Source organism: Triturus cristatus, chromosome 8, assembly GCF_964204655.1.
Source record: "Triturus cristatus chromosome 8, aTriCri1.1, whole genome shotgun sequence".
NCBI lineage: Eukaryota > Metazoa > Chordata > Amphibia > Caudata > Salamandridae > Triturus > Triturus cristatus.
In genome coordinates, this window is record NC_140591.1 from 1,420,808,834 (window position 1) to 1,420,828,322 (window position 19,489).

A 19,489-nucleotide genomic window follows, 5' to 3' on the forward strand; every position below is an offset into this window, starting at 1 on the left:
AACATTTTCAATTGAAGCTTATTGCATCTATCTCATTATACCAAGCCACCTAGAACTAAATTAGTTTAAAAAAATCAAACACTAATGTAACTATACCCAAGTGGGTGAAAATGACATGATTAAGCATCCTACATTCCTTGTCTCACAAAAAAAATATTATTAATTATATTAACAAATAAAAATATTACAGTGTTTCTTTCTCAAATCTTAAAGAGAGTTGGAGAAATGTATGCAGATCCTGCTCCATATTTAAACCCGTAGGATGTTTACTATCAAGTAGTATGTATCTTGTTTCTAGCTGTCGTAACTTTTTCTCTCTGTTGCCTCCTCTCAAAACTCAGGGAACATTATAAATCACAAAATATTGGAGTAGCTTCTCTTTATGCATTGTATTAAAATAGCATACCACCGAATAGGTTTTGTCAGAGTTTTTAATCGCTTGTATATGCTGCAGAATACGCTTGTGTACCTGGTGTATGGTACGGACTCACTTTTGACATTAACAGCAATTACTAGTGCCTAACGAGTTACTCGGACTTCTAACCATACCTTTTTGTGAATGAAAGTGGTGTGGGAGGAATGACCAAAGCACAAACTTTTTAACACTGATCTCAGAAAGAGTAAAGATGGGAGGAGTGGCGCAGGAGATTAGAACATCGGCACTACACCAAATAATTAATTCCAAAATCCCTCAGTGCGTGAACCTCGATAAGATCTTCAAAGGATAGCCTTATGTTTCACAAAGATTGGTGTGCAATCCATCAATGTTTGCAAGGTTATCAACAATTTTACTACATGTACCAGAATGCCTATTTGGGTATAAAAGACTTGAGTACATGGTGGTAATTGCTAATCTATTCAGCTACCGTGAACAAGACCGCAAGGGTTGAAATGCGTTGGTAGTGTTTTGGAGACGTTGCTGTTGCCAATTAAATCAATGTGGAGTGCAGCATGATTATTTTTGGTTTACAAATATCTTGGGGCTAATTAGTCATATCCCAATGCTTGCACCAGCAGTAAGTGTGCCGCTTCAGTAACTACTCTGTTTGATATATATATATATCTATATATATCTATCTCTCTCTCTCTATATATATATATTTATATATATTATCTACTGGCGGTTGCCAGTAGATAGTTATAGTTAGGACCGTGTTTCCATAGGAAATCTCAAAATTCTATTTTGAATAACTTTGGCGCCGGTTGACGAATCCTCGCGAAAGTTTCAAAACTAATGGGGCTCTCGGGGGATTCGTCAAGCGGGGGCCGAGAAAAAAGGGGGGGTCCCAAAACGCGTTTTCCCCATGCATTTTCCCATAGGACCTTTAGTCGAAGGTACAGCCCGAACGGCTGAACAGAATTACTTGAAATTTGGCAAAGAGGTAGTCCTCCGGTCAGGGATGTGCCTTTTGCATATATGGAGTCAATCTGTTCAGTAGTTCCTGAGAAAATTGCAGTTAAAGTACATAAATATCTATAGCTGCGAACCGTGCAGGCACCGTGCGCGCACCCTGACGTGCGCGAGCGTAATTCTGATTGGTGGTTACATGTCAGTCAACGTTCGAATCGGTCGAAATCAGGAAGTGTCGGCCGCCATTTTGTTTGTTTTGAGTGCGAGCGTGAAAAAGGAAGGTGGCGAACGTGAAAAGGGGGCAGGGTAGAGAGTTCCTGACCCCCTCGCCTTTGTCAGGGGGTCCCTGAAGGACCCCGAAGGCAGAAAAAAACATTGTAATTTTTTTTTTTTTAATCGCGGGGTGCGCGCACAGTGAAAAACCATAAAAAAAAACCTAATTTTAAAACGTAGTTTATTGTAAAATAAATATATAAAAAATATAATAAGAAATACATAACTTAGCATTTAAAAAAACGTACAAATTCACTGAAAAAACCATAGGTTTCACACACGTTATAGTTAGGAATAAGCATTTAAAAAACCTTGCAAATTCACTTAATAAACCATAGGTATCACACATGTTATAGTTAGGTGGACATTTCACTCGTAAAAAAACAATGAAATTCCCCCTTTATAGTTAGTTGAGATAACTATAACTCGCGCGACCGCCACTCTATCACAAGGATGATGTCATCAGTGATGTCATGAGTGATGCAACTGACCATGTCATGAGTGATGTAATATGTGACGTCATGAGCAGAGGATTGCGGGCGCGCGAGTTATTGTTATCTCAACTAACTATAATGGGGGAATTTCATTGGTTTTTTACGAGTGAAATGTCCACCTAACTATAACATGTGTGAAACCTATGGTTTTTTTAAGTGAATATATATAGATAGATATATATATATATATCGACTCGTCAAACGGCCCCAAGGGAGAGCGCGCTATTGCATAGCGGGTGCCAGTGTCGAGAACGGGCCAGTCCTCGATTCAATTTTTCACCAAATTCCTCCAGGAAGGAACCACTGGACACCAAGGAAGTTATATGATTAGGTTTTTATTCTTTCCGTGCAAATTATCACCAACTCCACCACCAACGCGCTTCAACCACAATCGGTCTTGCTCACGGTATGTGAGTCCTTTTTCAATGTTCTTTATTTATAGTGATACCCATATCGGCCATTAAGAGGAATTATGGGATTTGTAGTTCCTGTTCACATATATCATTTTAGCATGTTTGCGATATGTTGATGTTATTGCAATATCTCTCTTCGGGGATTTGATTATATCTGTGCAATCTGGATATTAACATTGTGTCAATGTGAATAGTGTGTCTGATTATGTTATGTTACATGAAATTAACATGTTTTATATTTTATTCTTTGTTACAACCTTTGATACTAGAATAATTGCTTAGTGCATTTTTGCCAACAGGGTTTAGGCTTAGTGCCCGTGTGGCCATATTATGTTTGTTTGGATGATTGCAGATATGGGTGTCTAATATAATTGCCCCTTCATCATAAGTTCAATATTAGTACATGTCGTACAGTAGGCTCATAGATGGCTGTGTAGCTCTTCATCGCCGTTAAGGCCAAAAGGGGCCTTCGTCTTAAAGCGTATCATCATCTTGCTTTCCAATCTTCTTAGTTTCAATGTTCTATTTCCTCCACGTTCGTTTTTAGGGACTGTTGTTAATCCAAAGTATTTTATGGTCTGTTTCATGTTCTCTTTGTGGATTTTTAGATGTTTCACAATTGCATAATTGGTATCATCATTTTGTACCGCCCTCAGATGTTCCAAGATTCTTTTCTTCAGGGGGCAGATAGTACTTCCTATGTACCATAGTCCGCATCCACAGACAATGACGTATACTACGTATGTGGATTCACAGGTGATCCTTTCAGAGATGTTAAATTTATTGCCCATGAAGTCCACTGTTTCTTTCATGTTCATGCCGTGTTTGCATGCTTTGCATGTGTTGCAACGTACAAAGCCTGTCTGTTTGGTCTCCAGCCAGTTCTTAGATTTGCTGATGGTCGTCATATGGCTCTTAACCAGTTTGTCTTTTAAGGAGGGTGCCTTCCGATATGAGACATTTGGATAGTTGCCAATTTTTGGACCAATGTCTGGATCCTTTCTCAAGATACCCCAGTGTTTTTTTAGGATGTCTATTATTTGGTGGTTTTCTTTGCTGTATGTAAGGACTACTCGAATCACGGCATTCTCTTCTTTTTGTTCTTTTGCATGTTTCAAAGTCTGTGCTCGGGGTGTTGCTCTTGCTCTTGCTTGACCCAGTTTTATGTCTTTCTCATTGTATCCTCTTTGATGGAATCTCATTGCTGTTTCTTTAAATGTTCGTTCCATTTCCAAGTCATCGGAGCAATTGCGTCTCATACGCAAGAATTCTCCATACGGAATACTCTTCTTCAGTTGTGGAGGATGAAAACTTTCACCGTGTAGAATGCTGTTGGTTGCTGTTGGTTTTCTGTATAGTTTGGTCTTAATTTCTTCATTTTCTATGTATACCGTTACATCTAAGAACTGAATTTCTTGATCACTGATGTTATGAGTGAATTGTAGGCCAATTTCATTTGTGTTCAAGATGTTCATGTATTCTTCAAATTCACTCAGACTGCCACTCCAAATAAGGAAAAGGTCGTCGATGTAACGTAACCATAGTTCTGTTCTGGAAGTATATGTTTCATTTCTCTCATCCCAGGCTATCAGTTTCTCCCACCACCCCATCGTGAGGTTGGCGTAGCTAGGAGAAAATGAAACTCCCATAGCAGTACCGCACTGCTGGGAGTATATTTGGCCATCGAAAATGAAGATATTATTGTAGAGACATAGTTCGATCATTTCCATGAGCATTGTTGTGTGTTTGGATTGTCGTATGCTACGTTGTTTCAAGAAATACTCAACAGCTTGTAGTCCAACACTGTGTTTGATGGAAGTGTATAGTGATACTACGTCGATTGTTACGAGATAGTATCCTTTATGCCAGCCAAGATCAGAAAGGATTCTTAAAAAATCCCCCGTGTCTTTTATGTAGGATGTTAAATTGGTAACAAGTGGTGCAAGGAAAAAGTCCACATAGTCTGAGATGTTTTCATAGAGTGAGTTGCAACTTGACATTATGGGTCTGGCTGGGGGATTAATTAAGGTTTTGTGTATCTTTGGTAAAAAATACATTGTGGGCATTACTGGACTGTCATTGCTTAGAAAGAGGGATTCCTCTGGTGTCAACAGTCCCTCCTCCTGCCATTTCTTAATTCTTAATCCTAGATTTAATGTTAAATCATTGAGTGGATTATTAGTTAGTTTGGCATAGTTCTTATGGTCATCCAGTTGCCTTTTGGCCTCTTTGATGTAGTCATTTTTATTTTGAATGACTACATTGCCCCCCTTGTCTGCCGGTTTGATTATGATTTTATCATTCTTCATCAAGGTGTCAATTGCAAGTCTTTCCATTTTATTTAGATTTTCCTTCTTGTGGTTGTTGTTTGTTTTAGTCAGTGTTTCTAGATCCCCAACCACTAGATCATGAAAGGTGTCTATTCTGTTACCAGGACTAAGCACAGGGCAGAATTTGGATTTAGATTTGAAAGCAGTTGGTTCTCTTTTGTCAGTGCATGTTTGTAACTGTTGTAGGGCTAGAGATTCAGTTACATCATCATTGTTTGTCATTAGTTCGTACGCAGTAACCAGGACAGGTATATCTTCTATTGTAAGGTCACTGGTCTCAGGTGCTGCTTTACTTTCAATAGCTTTTTTCGTGTTCGGGAATTTACTGAAGAACTTGGCAAGTTTTAGTTTTCTCACAAATTTGTAGATATCGATTCTTGTATCTACATGATTATGATGTTGTTCTGGGCAAAAGCTTAATCCTTTGTTCAGTACATTTTGTTCGTGGGAGTTTAATTTGTAGTCGGATAGGTTCACGATTAGATTCACTTTTGTCTTTGTTGATTTTTTCATTTCTTCAAACGATTGCGTAGCGGGTAACTTTTTGGTTGTTCCGCCCCCTCTTCTCGTTTTTCTCCTTCTTTTGAAGATTGGTGATAAGTTCTTCCTCTCCCTCGGCCTCGTCCTCTTCCTTGGCCTCTCGCGTTCTTTTGATCGATGTACATCAACTTCATCTCTTCTAAAAAAGTAAAGTGTCCTGTTCTTACTGTTCTTTCTTCCTCACTTAATTCTGATTCTGATCCACTAGTTACTGGTACGTTTAGTGCTGCCTTTCAGTTCTTCCCCATTTGTTCTTTCAAAACTTCAAATCTTCGAGCAAAGGTTAAGATCGCTCCTGTTTCATAGTCTAGTTGATCTCTTCTGAACTTCCTCTGCTTTCGTTGTTCCACCTCGTTTTCATGTCTATCTAGGTTTTTCTCCATGTCTTTTCGCAATTGTTTACTTTCTTCCTCTTGATTGAGACTGGTAATCTGCGATTCAAGTTTGCTGATGTTCTCATGTAGCTCCTCTATATCCTTTTTGGCGTACTTGATTACAATCAGTACCATGTTTTTTGAACACTGCATACTGTTCTTCCCCCATTCTTCTAGCATCTTAGGCTTGGTGTCAGGGTGATTAGGGAGCGTGAAAATTCTCAGTCCTCTTGGTATTCGATCGCACTCGATATATTTCTCTAACGTTATCACTTCCCAACTTTTAGTGATTTCTTTTTTCAATAGTCTCTCAAGCTGGATAAAAAGTTGTTTGAGATTTTTACTCTGACTGATATCCTGGTCACTGGTTATTTCTTTTTGTGTTGTTGTGCCTTTTCTTGTGAACATGGTTTCCGCTCGTTGCATGCGTTTCGCCGCTCTCGCTTCCATGTTAATTAATGATATAATTATCCGCCGAGACTCACATTCGGTGGTTCACTGGTTATATGGTGTGCACTTGCCCTTTAACTTCCTTTGCATCTGTTCAGGTATTATGTATCCTGACGGTGCAGGCTACGACATTCACAATTCAATAGGGGAGAGAAAAGAAGAAGCCGCCTACCTGAGTGTTTTTCCGTCGTAGCGGGGTCCTCCGACTCCGATCCGTTGGATACTCCACACCGCAGACGGGACTTCAAACAACTCCTCCTATTAGTTTGTCACAGCGTTCGTCTCGCTGTATAATCACAGTGTGATGACTTAAATGATTGTGTTGTTGATGTACTGGATTCCCAATACAGCCACTGACTCCAAATCAATTACGAAACTCGTCTTGAACAGTTTCCCGAGTCTCGTATAACGTCACCGCTTCACTGGATTTTCAATGTCGGGCGCCTCTCTCTTCACAATGTCGACTCGTCAAACGGCCCCAAGGGAGAGCGCGCTATTGCATAGCGGGTGCCAGTGTCGAGAACGGGCCAGTCCTCGATTCAATTTTTCACCAAATTCCTCCAGGAAGGAACCACTGCACACCAAGGAAGTTATATGATTAGGTTTTTATTCTTTCCGTGCAAATTATCACCAACTCCACCACCAACAAAGAATAAAATATAAAACATGTTAATTTCATGTAACATAACATAATCAGACACACTATTCACATTGACACAATGTTAATATCCAGATTGCACAGATATAATCAAATCCCCGAAGAGAGATATTGCAATAACATCAAAATATCGCAAACATGCTAAAATGATATATGTGAACAGGAACTACAAATCCCATAATTCCTCTTAATGGCCGATATGGGTATCACTATAAATAAAGAACATTGAAAAAGGACTCACATACCGTGAGCAAGACCGATTGTGGTTGAAACGCGTTGGTGGTGGAGTTGGTGATAATTTGCATGGAAAGAATAAAAACCTAATCATATAACTTCCTTGGTGTGCAGTGGTTCCTTCCTGGAGGAATTTGGTGAAAAAAAAAAATATATATATATATATATATATATATATAGAGAGAGAGAGAGAGAGATATATATATATATAATATATAAATATTTATATCACTTACCTTATTTATACCAACTGCATGGTAAAGGCAGATGCATTGAAAATGCATACGTGGTAACATCAGTAAACCCAGGATAGTCTGTTTATCTTTTAAACATTAGAATGTTTGGAAAGAAACATTAATTCTAACACTTGTAAGGCCTCATCTAAGCTGGCACTATAGTCTCGCAGTTTTGCTTAGTTATATTTTCCCATTAATAATTTAGTCTCAATAACTAGACAAACAAGAGCGCGGGGCATAAAAGTAAGTCCAAGGTATACAGTTCTGGTAACTCTGGTAGTCATGGTCCTTTCGACTATCAACAATGAGCTTTTCTGTGTCTGATTACAGTCTTATTAGTATTTCTGACCTACCTCTCATAGTTTTTAATTGTGAGGAGGAAGTGTCATGGTATGTGAGTGTGGTGAGGATATTGGTCACGCCTCTGTTAGCTTCTGGTAAAGTCACAAAGTAGCCTGAAGTGTTCAATAAATGATAAGGGAAGTGGATTTATGGACCAACACTGCCATGTTACTGCAGACATAAGAATACGTTTCCTTTTCTGTTTTTTTCAGGCACCAAGCAGTCTTCTCGATGCACTGGAGCAACATTTAGCCTCATTAGAGGGAAAGAAAATCAAAGATTCCACAGCTGCAAGCAGGTATTTTTACATTTGTTTGCTGAAGAGCGAGTCCAGTTAGAAATCCATGTTTTCCTCCGACTCTTAATTATAGATTCAGAGATGGGACAGCATTGGTTTACTTAATGTGTTGATGGCTGAGTTTTATTGTAGCAGTTTATTTAATCACTTTTATCACTAGGTGTAAATAGAACCTGCTTTATGGCTGTATACCTTACATTCTAAACTTCTACCACGTGGGAGAGGGCGCAGGACATCATATCTTGCATTATTAAGGTGAGCAAAGGCTGGTGGAGTTGGGGTTAGGCCAGAATGGGCATTAAAGTATTGCACTCAGATACTCAGGCCACACTGTTAAAGGAGGTAATCTAGCATTATCTTGCCAATTGAAATTAATTCTGGTGTGAATTGCATGTACTTATTGTTTCCAAAAATGTATTTGTTTGTCCTGCATATTTGGGTTACCAATTAATTGTAAAGATGCATTGGTTTTCCTGAGTTCCTGTGCCGCGCCAGACCTTAGTCGCCATCAAATCTCAAGATTTTATATTCTCCAAATTCAGATATTTTGTTGTACCATCGAGCCACCTAACGCCAACTGCTCTAGTAGCCCAGTAGTGATATTTATTTTCTGGAAGGGAACATCCGCTGTCGCCTTTATGAAACTTCAAGGCTCTTCCTGTGTTTCCGACAAAGTTAGAGGTCAGTTTTTGTTAATTGATCAAGCGATCAAGCCAGGCTCGTGTTAGAAAAAAGGAGTGGTCGTAATATATAGATAGTTCTTTAGGCACAAGTACCATTCATGTCAAATGTACCTGACTGGCGAAGATATTGGTTAATTAATAATACATTTGAGTTGAAGAGCTAATTTCTCCAGTAGTGTCATTAAACTGATTCTCCCTTTGTTGTCAGTGTCTAAATAGAGTAACACCCCTAGATATTCTACAACTTTATAATAGGGAGGAATACTGTGGCGGCACACAATATGAGATTTTTCACTATTGTGGTTGTAGCCTTCGTCCTGTCCATCCTGATACATAAACATTTCTGTCGCCAAAATGGCAATTGCTGGTTTGTTGCTGAATTTAGTAATGTCATCAGTTTAAAGTGGTGTGTGGATTGGATTTGTCTTGTGTCCAAGCTGGTGCTACTTGTATATTGAGTGCACCAAAAAGCTCTATGAATAGAGCTGAGCAGTACCTTTGTGTATTATAATTTACTTACGGAGTTCTGAATCGATAAATATCTTAGGTTTTCATCCACAATGCAGAAATGTAATACTCCCAACAGACTTTCATATAAAACCATATATTAATCCAGTGCCAGTACATAAAACCTACTGCACTGATGGAACACTCGCTCAGTAAAAACAAGCATTTGCAATGCAATCGGTCTTGCATTTGAGAGAGTTTGAGCTATTGTCTTTGTAATTGACTGTCTTTTACCCATGTATTTTGGTTTGGAGAGGAGTGGATGCATGTACTTTGTAGTGGAATTATGTGGGTTGAATTTGAATTGTTAGTTGTGGAATTGTGTGGGGTGAAATTGTGGTGTGTAGCGGAATTATGTGGGATGGGAATAGATGGGGTGAGAACTGCACAGAATAGATAGAAAAGGTAGAGAGGGATAGGTAGTTTGTGTATGAAGTGGTGAATGAACTCCTGACAGAGGAGCAGAAAGAGTGTGAGAGAAAGTATGGGAGAACAGGCCACAGACTCATTTTTGTGGTGTGGATCTGTGTGGCATTTGGTGAAATTATGCTTATTGGAATAATGTGTCTTGGTGTGTAGTACATTTATGTAGATTGCTGGTATGTGTAGAGAGTGTATTTATGTGGGGTGTGATTATGTGGCTCTGAGTTGTATTATGTGGAGTGAAATTATGTTTTGTGGTTTAGAATTGCATGTCATTCAGTTGTGTGTTTGGTTGTGAATTTATGTGGGGTGATTTGGGGTGGTATTCTGTGGCGTGGAATAGTAGTATAAGGTGTAGAATTATGTGGCATGTTGCGAATTTGAATGTATTTTGTGAAGTGTAATTGTGTGTTATAGTATTTAGTGGTGATATTCTGAAGGACTGTAACATGGTCACTGTAAGGTGGATTTGTGTGCCTATGGTTTGACGCTGTCATTTAGTTTCTTTCTTAGTTATCTGAATGCTACAGCTTTACAGATAGTCAACAGCTTTCTTTAGTGAATTAAGGGCGTAGCTTGGCCAGTGAAATTCGGGGCCCATAGATCATGACTTTGCAGAGGTTTATAAAAGTGTGCGAAATAGTTCTCCGCTTTACTGCATACAATTTATTGACCACAGACACACAAAAGGCTAAATCATAATGAGTTTTGAAGTATCGAAACCTATACTCTGAGTGAAATAAATCACAAACCCCAGCACTAGGAAAGTAGAGGCTAGGTGACCGAGACAGATGCAAGTGTGCACAACGACAGACACTGCGACTGAAGCAAGTGTGCACACCAACACAGACAGGGTGACAGCTGTAAGCCCGCAACCACACAGTTTGGATGGCAAACTGTTCCAAAGCGTGGTTGTAAGGACTGTGAATGAGCTTCCTCTGCAGCGTGACTTCAAGAACTTCGGAATCCTCATTAGACGGAGGTTATAAGACCTTAGCTCTCTCTCTCTCGAGTGTATATGGGGTCAATGTTCTTCAAATAGTGCAGGGCAAGGGCAGGACTTGTAAACCCTGTCTGATGAGATGGAGTGAGGTGGTCATCCTCTGGTATTTCCAGCGTAAATCTAGACACTGGCTGCACTAGGTCATAGGTTTGACACTATAAAGACCTTTGATGCCCTGAAAACTATGATTTAGTAAAGACAGGGATGTAAAGTTCACTGCACAGACTGGCATGTTTCCTTCCTCCTGTGCCTCAGATCTATACACATCATAAGCACATCATGTTAGCATACTGGAGTGGGGTAGGCATGGACCTCCCTGCCCTCAGAGTAGAGGGGTGCATGCCCACACCTTCAAGAAGCTCTCACACCCCGGTACTCAAAATTCAAAGATGCCAGCTAATGGGAACTGCCATCTTGGAATCTCCTTCGCCTCGGTAATGATCATAATAGCAGAATTACTGATGATAATTTTAAAACATTGCCACTGACCAGCTCCCTTTCCTCTACATATTTGTCGAACCACCCAAGTATCTGCAAGACCATCGCAGGCGGGATAGCAGGGCCTTAAGGAACACAGGCTACCCACAAATGTGACAATGACAATTTAGAGCAGAAGATCTATTTATATATCGTATTTTGGGAAAGAACATTTTTAAGTTAAGTTGCTGGCATTATACCGTGCTCTGGTAGCTACCTCCCACGGCTAATGTAAGAAGGAGACTTTTGGTTTATTGTCGGCACACAAGCCACATTTCCTGCTTGTTTGTGTGTTTTTTACAAGTGGCTCGTACTGTACTGAAACCAGGAAGTGATTCACAAAGAACCAGCTTTAGTACTTATGCCAGTGTCAACAATGATGTAAAATTTGAATTGATGCAGATAAAACCTGACTAATTTCCTATGTACCTAGTGGCTTGTGTATTGTACTGGACGCAGATGCAGCCACACAGAAATAATTATCCGCATGCTACCTTTCAATATGCGATGATTATAAAGCACCTGGTTCCTGTTTCTCTTCACAAGCATGGTGTGTCCTCACCCTTAGTAAATTGTACACTTGCTAACCTCATCAGTAACATGCCCCCAAAATGTATGCATTTACTTATCAAGTGCATTATATAAATTATATCTGAGTTTTAGTAAATGAGTGGATAAGGAATGGCTTGCACTTGAATCCCTCTAATTTTAGAACAGGGGTGAGTTGTGTCCACACACTCGCCGCTAAACAAATGATAGAAAACTGATTGTTTGCCCAGGTTCTCCAGAGTAGCCAAGACTGCCTTTTATTTAGTGTAAGTATGAGTAGAGTGTGACACCGCCTTGTAGGTGCATTAAGAGTCACATTAGACCAGCATATCTTGCCCTGTTCAGCCTGAAAACCCTGCAGGCGCATGGCTAATAGGTTTCAGAAACTAGCTAGCTGAAATCCTTTCACTCTCCTGTGACCTCACCCAGACCTTTCCCACCTGAATGTCAGTGGTTTTCTCTGTGGAACCCGCACAAACTGCACAGAAAAGCACCCAATGGTGCCAGGTCCCTGCTGTGAACCCCCATTCCAGTAAACATTGTAATTGTCAGACTTCGGTGTGGGGATACCAGGCAGGTTTGGAGAGGTCGGTCCGCCCAGTATCACTGCTGCACATCTGGCACTCTCATGAGGAGGCCCTAAGTTTGATATGTAAAAGGTGACACACTGATGCCCCTTTCGGTTTGTAATACACTTTCTCAGGCTCTCCAGGATTCTCAGGGTTGTTTTGAGTTTTATCAAGGTATAAAATGAGGACTAGTCCCATGGGACTGCATTCGAGGCAACTGAGCCATGGTCTTAAAGAAGGGGCATTTGTGTAAATGTAGTGGTGCTGCCAGGACAGCGCACCAGCGCGCCTTTAATATGCAAGGGAGCGCACCAGCACTTCTCAGGAGGGATGGAGCCAGGCAGTGGAAGAGGACCGATGCTTCTCGCTAGCAGACAGGTACCCTGAGACATTGAGTCCTGCACTTTCATTTGTTCATGTCAAGCACTGGAATGGGAGCTGTCAATGGATGATTTTCAGCTAAAAAATAAAATGCACAAGAACTATAAAATATAAACAAATTAACATGACCTCTTGCATATATTACATGCATCTTATTTGTTTGCAGAAATATAGCTATGGGTTCTCTGTAATTGGTTAGTGAGGATAACTGCTCAGTAACGCAGCATGCCAAAGATAATATTGAAAGACCTCATTTATCGTGTACAATGTTTCGTGCCTGCAGCGAGCGGGTCGCTGTATAGTTCACACTTTCGGACAGCCCACGGAGGCACGCACTTTCACTGCTGTCTGCAGTAATGGCCAGCACTTTCGCTGACAGTGCAGGTGTGTGTACCTGGGCTCGTACCTCTGCTCCGGGTCCCACAGTTTCTCTTGTGTTACCCCTGACTAAGCATAAGAGTAACATTTTTCTCTCTCTGATGTAACATGACAGACGCTTTGAAAGGACACAGATTAGATATCCGTGTGGTTTATGAAAGGCTGTGATCTTTACAAGCAATTTATTCTGAATAAAACCCCCGCTCAGCGCCGCCTCGGATCACTCCTGTCTGCAGCTGCAACAACCGGAGTCCCGGCTCCTGCACACATCTTTCTAGGAGCAAATGGAGGCTTGTCTAAACGTCTCTTTCGTTTACTCCCGACTTTCTTGCTAACTCGTCCCATTCCTATGTTTTATCCAGATTTGAATTTTCTTGATCTTTTGGCACACAGATTTTTAACTAGGTGAAAAAAGCAGAACCACAGCCTCTAGTATTTAGAGGTGAATTTGCCGCGTCTACCTGTTTACTGTGGCATGATCTACAGGAGGAAGAAAGGCAGTTTTATTTTACCTCTAAAGGTGCAGGGCCTTTCAGCAAGGCACACACTACAGTACCAGAATGCGTTCACATAATACACAGCATGCCTGGCCTGTGCCTCCTCTGATGTCACACAACGCCAGAGCACTGACGTCAGGATTTAAAGGCAGAACCGGCCAACTGGAGGAGCAGGCTGGGGACACCACGCAGAGTTAAAGGGAGGGTGAGCTGGTGACAACTAAAACACCAGGGCTTTCTAAGAAAATGGAAAAAAAGCATGGTCGGAGGGGGGCGGCGTGGGGAGGAGAGGATAGGTACCAGGAAGATGAGAGTCGAGGAGGGGATTTTAAGTGCCTCTGCAGGCACACCGGGGAGTAGGACTCAGCAGATGCACGGAGATACCAAGCATTACAGCCCTGTTAAAATAAACAGACGTCGGAGCTCAGAGCAACTGAAAACATCAAGCGCTCTGGTCATATGCTTAGAGTAATGCAAAAGTAGTCCCTAAACAAATGCTACAATGAGATAAGTGGAAGGGTACAAGTGCTGGGGCACTGTTGCTCTGGATTGAAAAGAAGGGACAAATAGGAAAGATTGACCACTAGCAAGTAAGAATTTTTAAAGGACACTGAAACAAACCAATAAAAAGTAGTAAGCCCACAAAGAAGTATATTCTAAAGTATATACAAGAGGTCTCGAAAGCTCGAACTAAAAATAGTATTAAGCTGAGATGTTCTGAAGTAAGTCCATCAAGCTCTAATATAGCCACTTTTTGATTAGTATGATTTAACCCAGGTCACCCAGAGACATACAAGTGTTGTTCCAGAGAGACCGGTCTTGAGATCACTCTGGTTAGTCTAATTTCTTTGGTCTTCCATTTATTTTGCTATCCATATTGACGAGGGATATTAGCAGATATGGAGTTCGTACATTTCTTTGCTTCAGTAAATGTGCATTTGCACTGTTTTGCTTTGCACTGACTTATTGCATTTTCATATACATCATCACATATTTAATTATGGCCTGCTGAATCAGAGCTACCTCTAGCACTAATTTCACAATGTTAGCTAATATAGGGATATTGTCTGATGTGGGATTATTCTTTCTTTGCTTCAGTACATGTGTTTAATAGCTCTGTACTGACCTGTTGCATTTCCATATACATCATAGTTCATTATGGCATGCTGAATCAGGGCTACCCCGAAAACTAATTTCTTCTAAAGCTCCACAGACCGGCTGTTACCAGTGGTGGCTTTGGTTTCCAGTAATCTATACAAGCTAGCAATACATACTGAAGGAATACATCCTTTTCTACCTCTTCCCTGGTTAAAATATCAATCTGAAAGAAACACGTTAGTTAGATCCCTTACCTTAGAATATCCCCAGGCGTCAGGCTGGATCTGGAAAGATTTTTCATCAGCAATACCCCTGCGCGTCAGTAGGCGTCGTCTGTGACTCCACGTCCGTCGTCGGCGTCACGATCGCCGGTTTGACGTTGTCGGAGTACTTAGACGCCGCCCTCGCGCGCTGACTTCAGTTCTTCTATTTTCTGCGCCAGCAAGCGCAGATCCAGGAAGAGCATACCCTTAGTCATTTTTTGACTAACATTTTGGACATTTTGTCTATCTTTTTCGAGTTGACTTTTGACTCCTGGTGCCGGTAGGGATGCCCAGATTCAAGCTGTGTGATGACTGCCACCGACCCCCACTATCGGTGTCTCTACTGTCTTGGGGCTGACCACGATGACAAGTCGTGCCCCGACTGCCTGGCCTTGATGTCGAAATCTAGGCGGGAGCGGTCCCGCAAGCTCCTCGAGATCCGGCAGTCGGCTCCGCGCCGGTCGAGGAGGAGTTCGAGGGACCGGTCGCAGAGCCGCAGTCATCACCGCTCGTCGGGATCCAAGTACTCGCACTCAGGTAAGTCGAGGTATAGCAAAAAGAAGTAGAAGAAGCGGCATCGCTCTTCCGACTCCCCTCGCCGGTCGCGCGACTCGGCCGAGGGTTCGGGTGGCACCACCCGCGTGGCTCCGCCGGAGTCGCAGGAGTCGCTTCCGGCCCCACTCCCTCCGGTCCCTGGGCTTGATGCGACTCCGGGCGAGATTCAAGACTTCCTTGTGGCCATGAGGACTCTCTTCCCACCGTCGAGGTCTGCCGGCGCGCCTCCGGGCCCCGCAGGTCCGACTGGGGGTCCTAGCGAGCCGGCGGCTTCGGCCCCGGCGCCGTCGTCGACTTTGGTCACGACGCCGCAGGCCCCCGTGGGATACAGGCCTGGATCCCTACCGACACCGGTTGACCTTACGACTCCTCCGCCGGTGCCGATCCCCATGGTGTCGCTCCCGGTGCAGTCCCCGGACGCCGCCGCCCCGAGTTTCAGCCCCGGTCTGGGTCCGACGTCGGAGCGGCACCGCTCGCGCCGTCTCCGGTGTCGATAGGTGGTGAATTCACCTAAGACCTGGCTCTGTCATTTCTGCCTGTTTATCAGGACACGGATGAAGGGGAGGACTGGGAGGGGTCTGAGGACCCTCTGGCACAGCAGTGCCAGTTAAGTCAGGACTGGGCAGATGAGCTGGGGGACATCAGTGGTCTAGACACTTCGCCTGACACTGGTTTCATCTCTCTTCCTTCCGTGGCTACGGAGGAGGGTGCTACGTATGCTGTGGTGCTGAGCAGGGCGGCCCAGGCCTTGCGCCTGGAGCTCCCTGCAGCGGCCGTGAGGACTAACCTCCTCACTGACGTGCTTCAACCCCCAGTAAGCTCTTCGGAGCCTCTGCTGCAGTTTGAGGCCCTCACCGACGTTCTGATGGGCACTTGGTCCAAGCCCTCCACAGTCCTGTGGATCGAAACATGGCCCGGCGCCACCGCCCAGCTCCGGGCGACCTCTGCTTTCTGTCCGTACACCCCACCCCTGAGAGTCTGGTTATCCAGGTCTCCATGTCCCAAATCGCCTTCCCGTCTGCACCTCCGGACCGGCAATCCAAAAGGATGGAACAGTTTGGCAAGAAACTGTTTTCCTCCCTCTGTCTTGGGTTGCGGTCCATTAATACCGCATGCCTTTTGGACCGTTACACCCACTCTCTGTGGGATACGGTGGGGTACGTGCTGCTCCAGTGTCCAGAGGAGGCCAGGACACGGCTTGCCCAGGCTCTTGCTGAGGGGCGGGATGCAGCACGATATTTCATTAGATGTGGACTTGACACCACGGACTCGCTGGGCAGAACGATTGCAATGATGGTGGCGATTCGTCGTCACGCCTGGCTGAGGTCCACAAACTTTTCGGGGGATGTCCAGAGCACTCTCATGGACATGCCCTTTGATGGCCGTCGCCTGTTTGGCGACAAAGCAGATAGCGCGCTGGAGCGCTTTAAGGACTCCAGAGCTACAGCCAAGTCATTGGGTCTGTTGGCCCAGCGCCAGCAAACTTCTGCTTTCCCCTTTGGTGGCCAAGGAAGGGGCACCCCCGCACGTTTGTCCAGCCACAGGCCGCAGACCAGTCTCAATGCGGTCGCGGATGTGGATACCGCCATGGTGGAGCAGGGGGACAGAGAGCAGGTCAGTCCACATCTGCACCTGCAGCATCCGCCTCAAAGCCTTCCTAGTCCAAGCTTTCAGGCCCATTCCACGCCAGTGGGCATCCGAGTTCGCCATCACCTGCTCCACTGACGTACCATCACTTCGGACAAGTGGGTGCTGCAAATCATCCGAAGGGGCTACTCCCTCCCCTTCGAGGTAACCCCTCCAGCCATGCCACCGCAGTACCACCGCATGTCGGGGGATCACTTGCAACTTCTGCAGGAGGAAGTTACGGCTCTCTTGGCCAAGGGGGCCATCGAGCGCGTTCCTGGCCCACATTTAGGACGGGGTTGTTACTCCCACTACTTTCTGGTTCCCAAGAAGGGCAAAGGGGGCCTACGCCCTGTCTTGGACCTCAGGGGTGTCAACGCCTTCCTCCGGAAGGAAAAGTTCAAGATGCTGACATTAGCTCAGGTTCTGGCTGCCCTAGACCCTGGAGACTGGATGGTAGCGTTGGACTTGCAGGACGCTTATTTCCACATCCCCGTCCTGCTTGTCCACCGGCATTACCTGCAGTTCACGGTAGGCCACGAGCACTTTCAGTTTACCGTGCTCCCCTTCGGCCTCACCAGTGCCCCTCGGGTGTTCACGAAAGTGATGGCGGTGGTCGCAGCTCATCTGCGCAGATTAGGGGTTCCAGTCTTCCCCTATCTCGACGACTGGTTGTTGAAGGCGGACTCGCCCCGAACAGTCAGCTCCCACCACCAGACTACGGCCGACCTCCTGCATTCGCTGGGGTTCTCCATCAACGTGCCGAAGTCACATCTGAGTCCCTCCCAGGAGCTCCTCTTCATCGGAACGGTTCTGGACTTGGCGCAGTTTCGGGTCTATCCTCCCGAACAGCGGGTTTGGGATATTCAGGCTCTGATTCAGATCTTTAAGCCTTTATTCCGAGTTTCGGTCAGGTTGACCCTACGGCTGCTGGGTCTGATGGCCTCCTGCATCCTGCTGGTACATCACGCCAGGTGGCGGATGCGGGCTCTGCAGTGGGACCTGAAGTTCCAGTGGGCTCAACATCAGGGCAACCTGTCCGACCACGTCCTGATCTCGGAGGGCACTGCAAGACAACTGCAGTGGTGGCTCATGGACCGCGATTGGGTCAGTGGCAGATCCCTCTCCCTACCCCAACCAGAGCACACAGTGGTGACGGATGCGTCCCTCCTGGGATGGGGGGGCCACATGGGAGAGGCGGAGGTCAGAGGCCTCTGGTCTCCGGCGGAGTCCCGGCTCCATATCAACCTGTTGGAGCTGCGGGCGATCCAGCTTGCACTGAAGGCATTCCTTCCCTCTGTCCGGGGAAGTGTAGTGCAGGTGTTCACGGACAACACCACCGCCATGTGGTATTGCAACAAACAGGGTGGGGTGGGGTCGTGGACCCTTTAGGCTCTGCGCCTCCGGACATGACTGGAACATCAGGGCATCACCCTGGTGGTTCAACACCTGGCGGGCTCTCTGAACGCCAGGGCGGACGAACTCAGCCGCCGGTGCATGATGGATCACGAGTGGCGTCTGCACTCGGACGTGTTGCAAGGTCTCTTTCGGCAGTGGGGAGAGCCTTGGTTAGATCTATTTGCCACCGAACAGAACGCGCAATGTCATCAGTTCTGCGTGTTGCAATTTCCAAGGCGGCACTCGCTCAGAGACGCTTTTCTTTGGGAGTGGAGTTGCGGTCTGTTGTATGCCTTTCTGCCTATACCACTTATGCCCAGAGTGCTGAAGAAGATCAGGCGCGACCGGGCCGAGGTCATCCTTGTGGCTCTGGATTGGGCACGAAGATACTGGTATCCCGAGCTACTCAGTCTGTCAATCAATCCCCCGATTCGACTGCCTCTTCAGGGGGACCTTCTGTCGCAGCAGCAGGGGACGGTCCTCCACCCGAGCCTGTCCAGCCTCCACCTCCATGCGTGGAAATTGAGCGGCAGCAGTTGATGCCATTTGACTTGCCTCCTGAAGTCTGTGATGTCATTCTGGCAGCCAGGCGTCCCTCCCCTAAAACGGTATACGCCTGTAGGTGGAACAAATTTGTGGCATGGTGCACAGCAAAGACTGTGGATCCCCTTTCTGCCCCTCTTTCTGAGGTTCTCCTCTTTATCCTCTCCCTGGCCCAGCAGGGCTCTGCTCTGGGTACCATCAAGGGATATCTTTCAGCTGTTTCAGCCTTCTTGAGGCTTCCCGATCAGCCTTCTCTTTTCAAGTCCCCTGTTGTCAATAGATTCTTGAAGGGCATCACGCACATGTTTCCTCCAGTTCCTTTCATGATGCCTCGGTGGGACTTGAATCTGGTTCTTACTTTCCTGATGTGCACTCCCTTTGAGCCACTTCATGATTGCCCTCTCCGTCTTCTGACTCTTAAAACCGCTTTCCTGGTTGCCATCACCTCTGCCAAAAGAGTGAGTGAGCTCCAGGCTCTTTCATCTAAACCTCCTTTCCTTTCTGTCCATCCGGACAAGGTTGTTCTGAGGACTCGTCCTTTTTTTC

At 44.9% G+C, this 19,489-nt stretch overlaps 1 protein-coding gene across 13 annotated transcripts in view; it reads left to right on the forward strand.

Annotated features, from left to right (window-relative positions):
* Positions 1-19,489, forward strand: part of PICALM (phosphatidylinositol binding clathrin assembly protein) — a 592,332-nt gene that overhangs the window by 409,838 nt on the left and 163,005 nt on the right. For all 13 annotated transcript variants that reach the window (XM_085623164.1, XM_085623165.1, XM_085623155.1 and 10 more), the window contains exon 9: positions 7,908-7,993. In XM_085623164.1, coding sequence (XP_085479290.1) covers positions 7,908-7,993 — 86 coding nt within the window. The remainder of the gene's footprint in view (positions 1-7,907; positions 7,994-19,489) is intronic.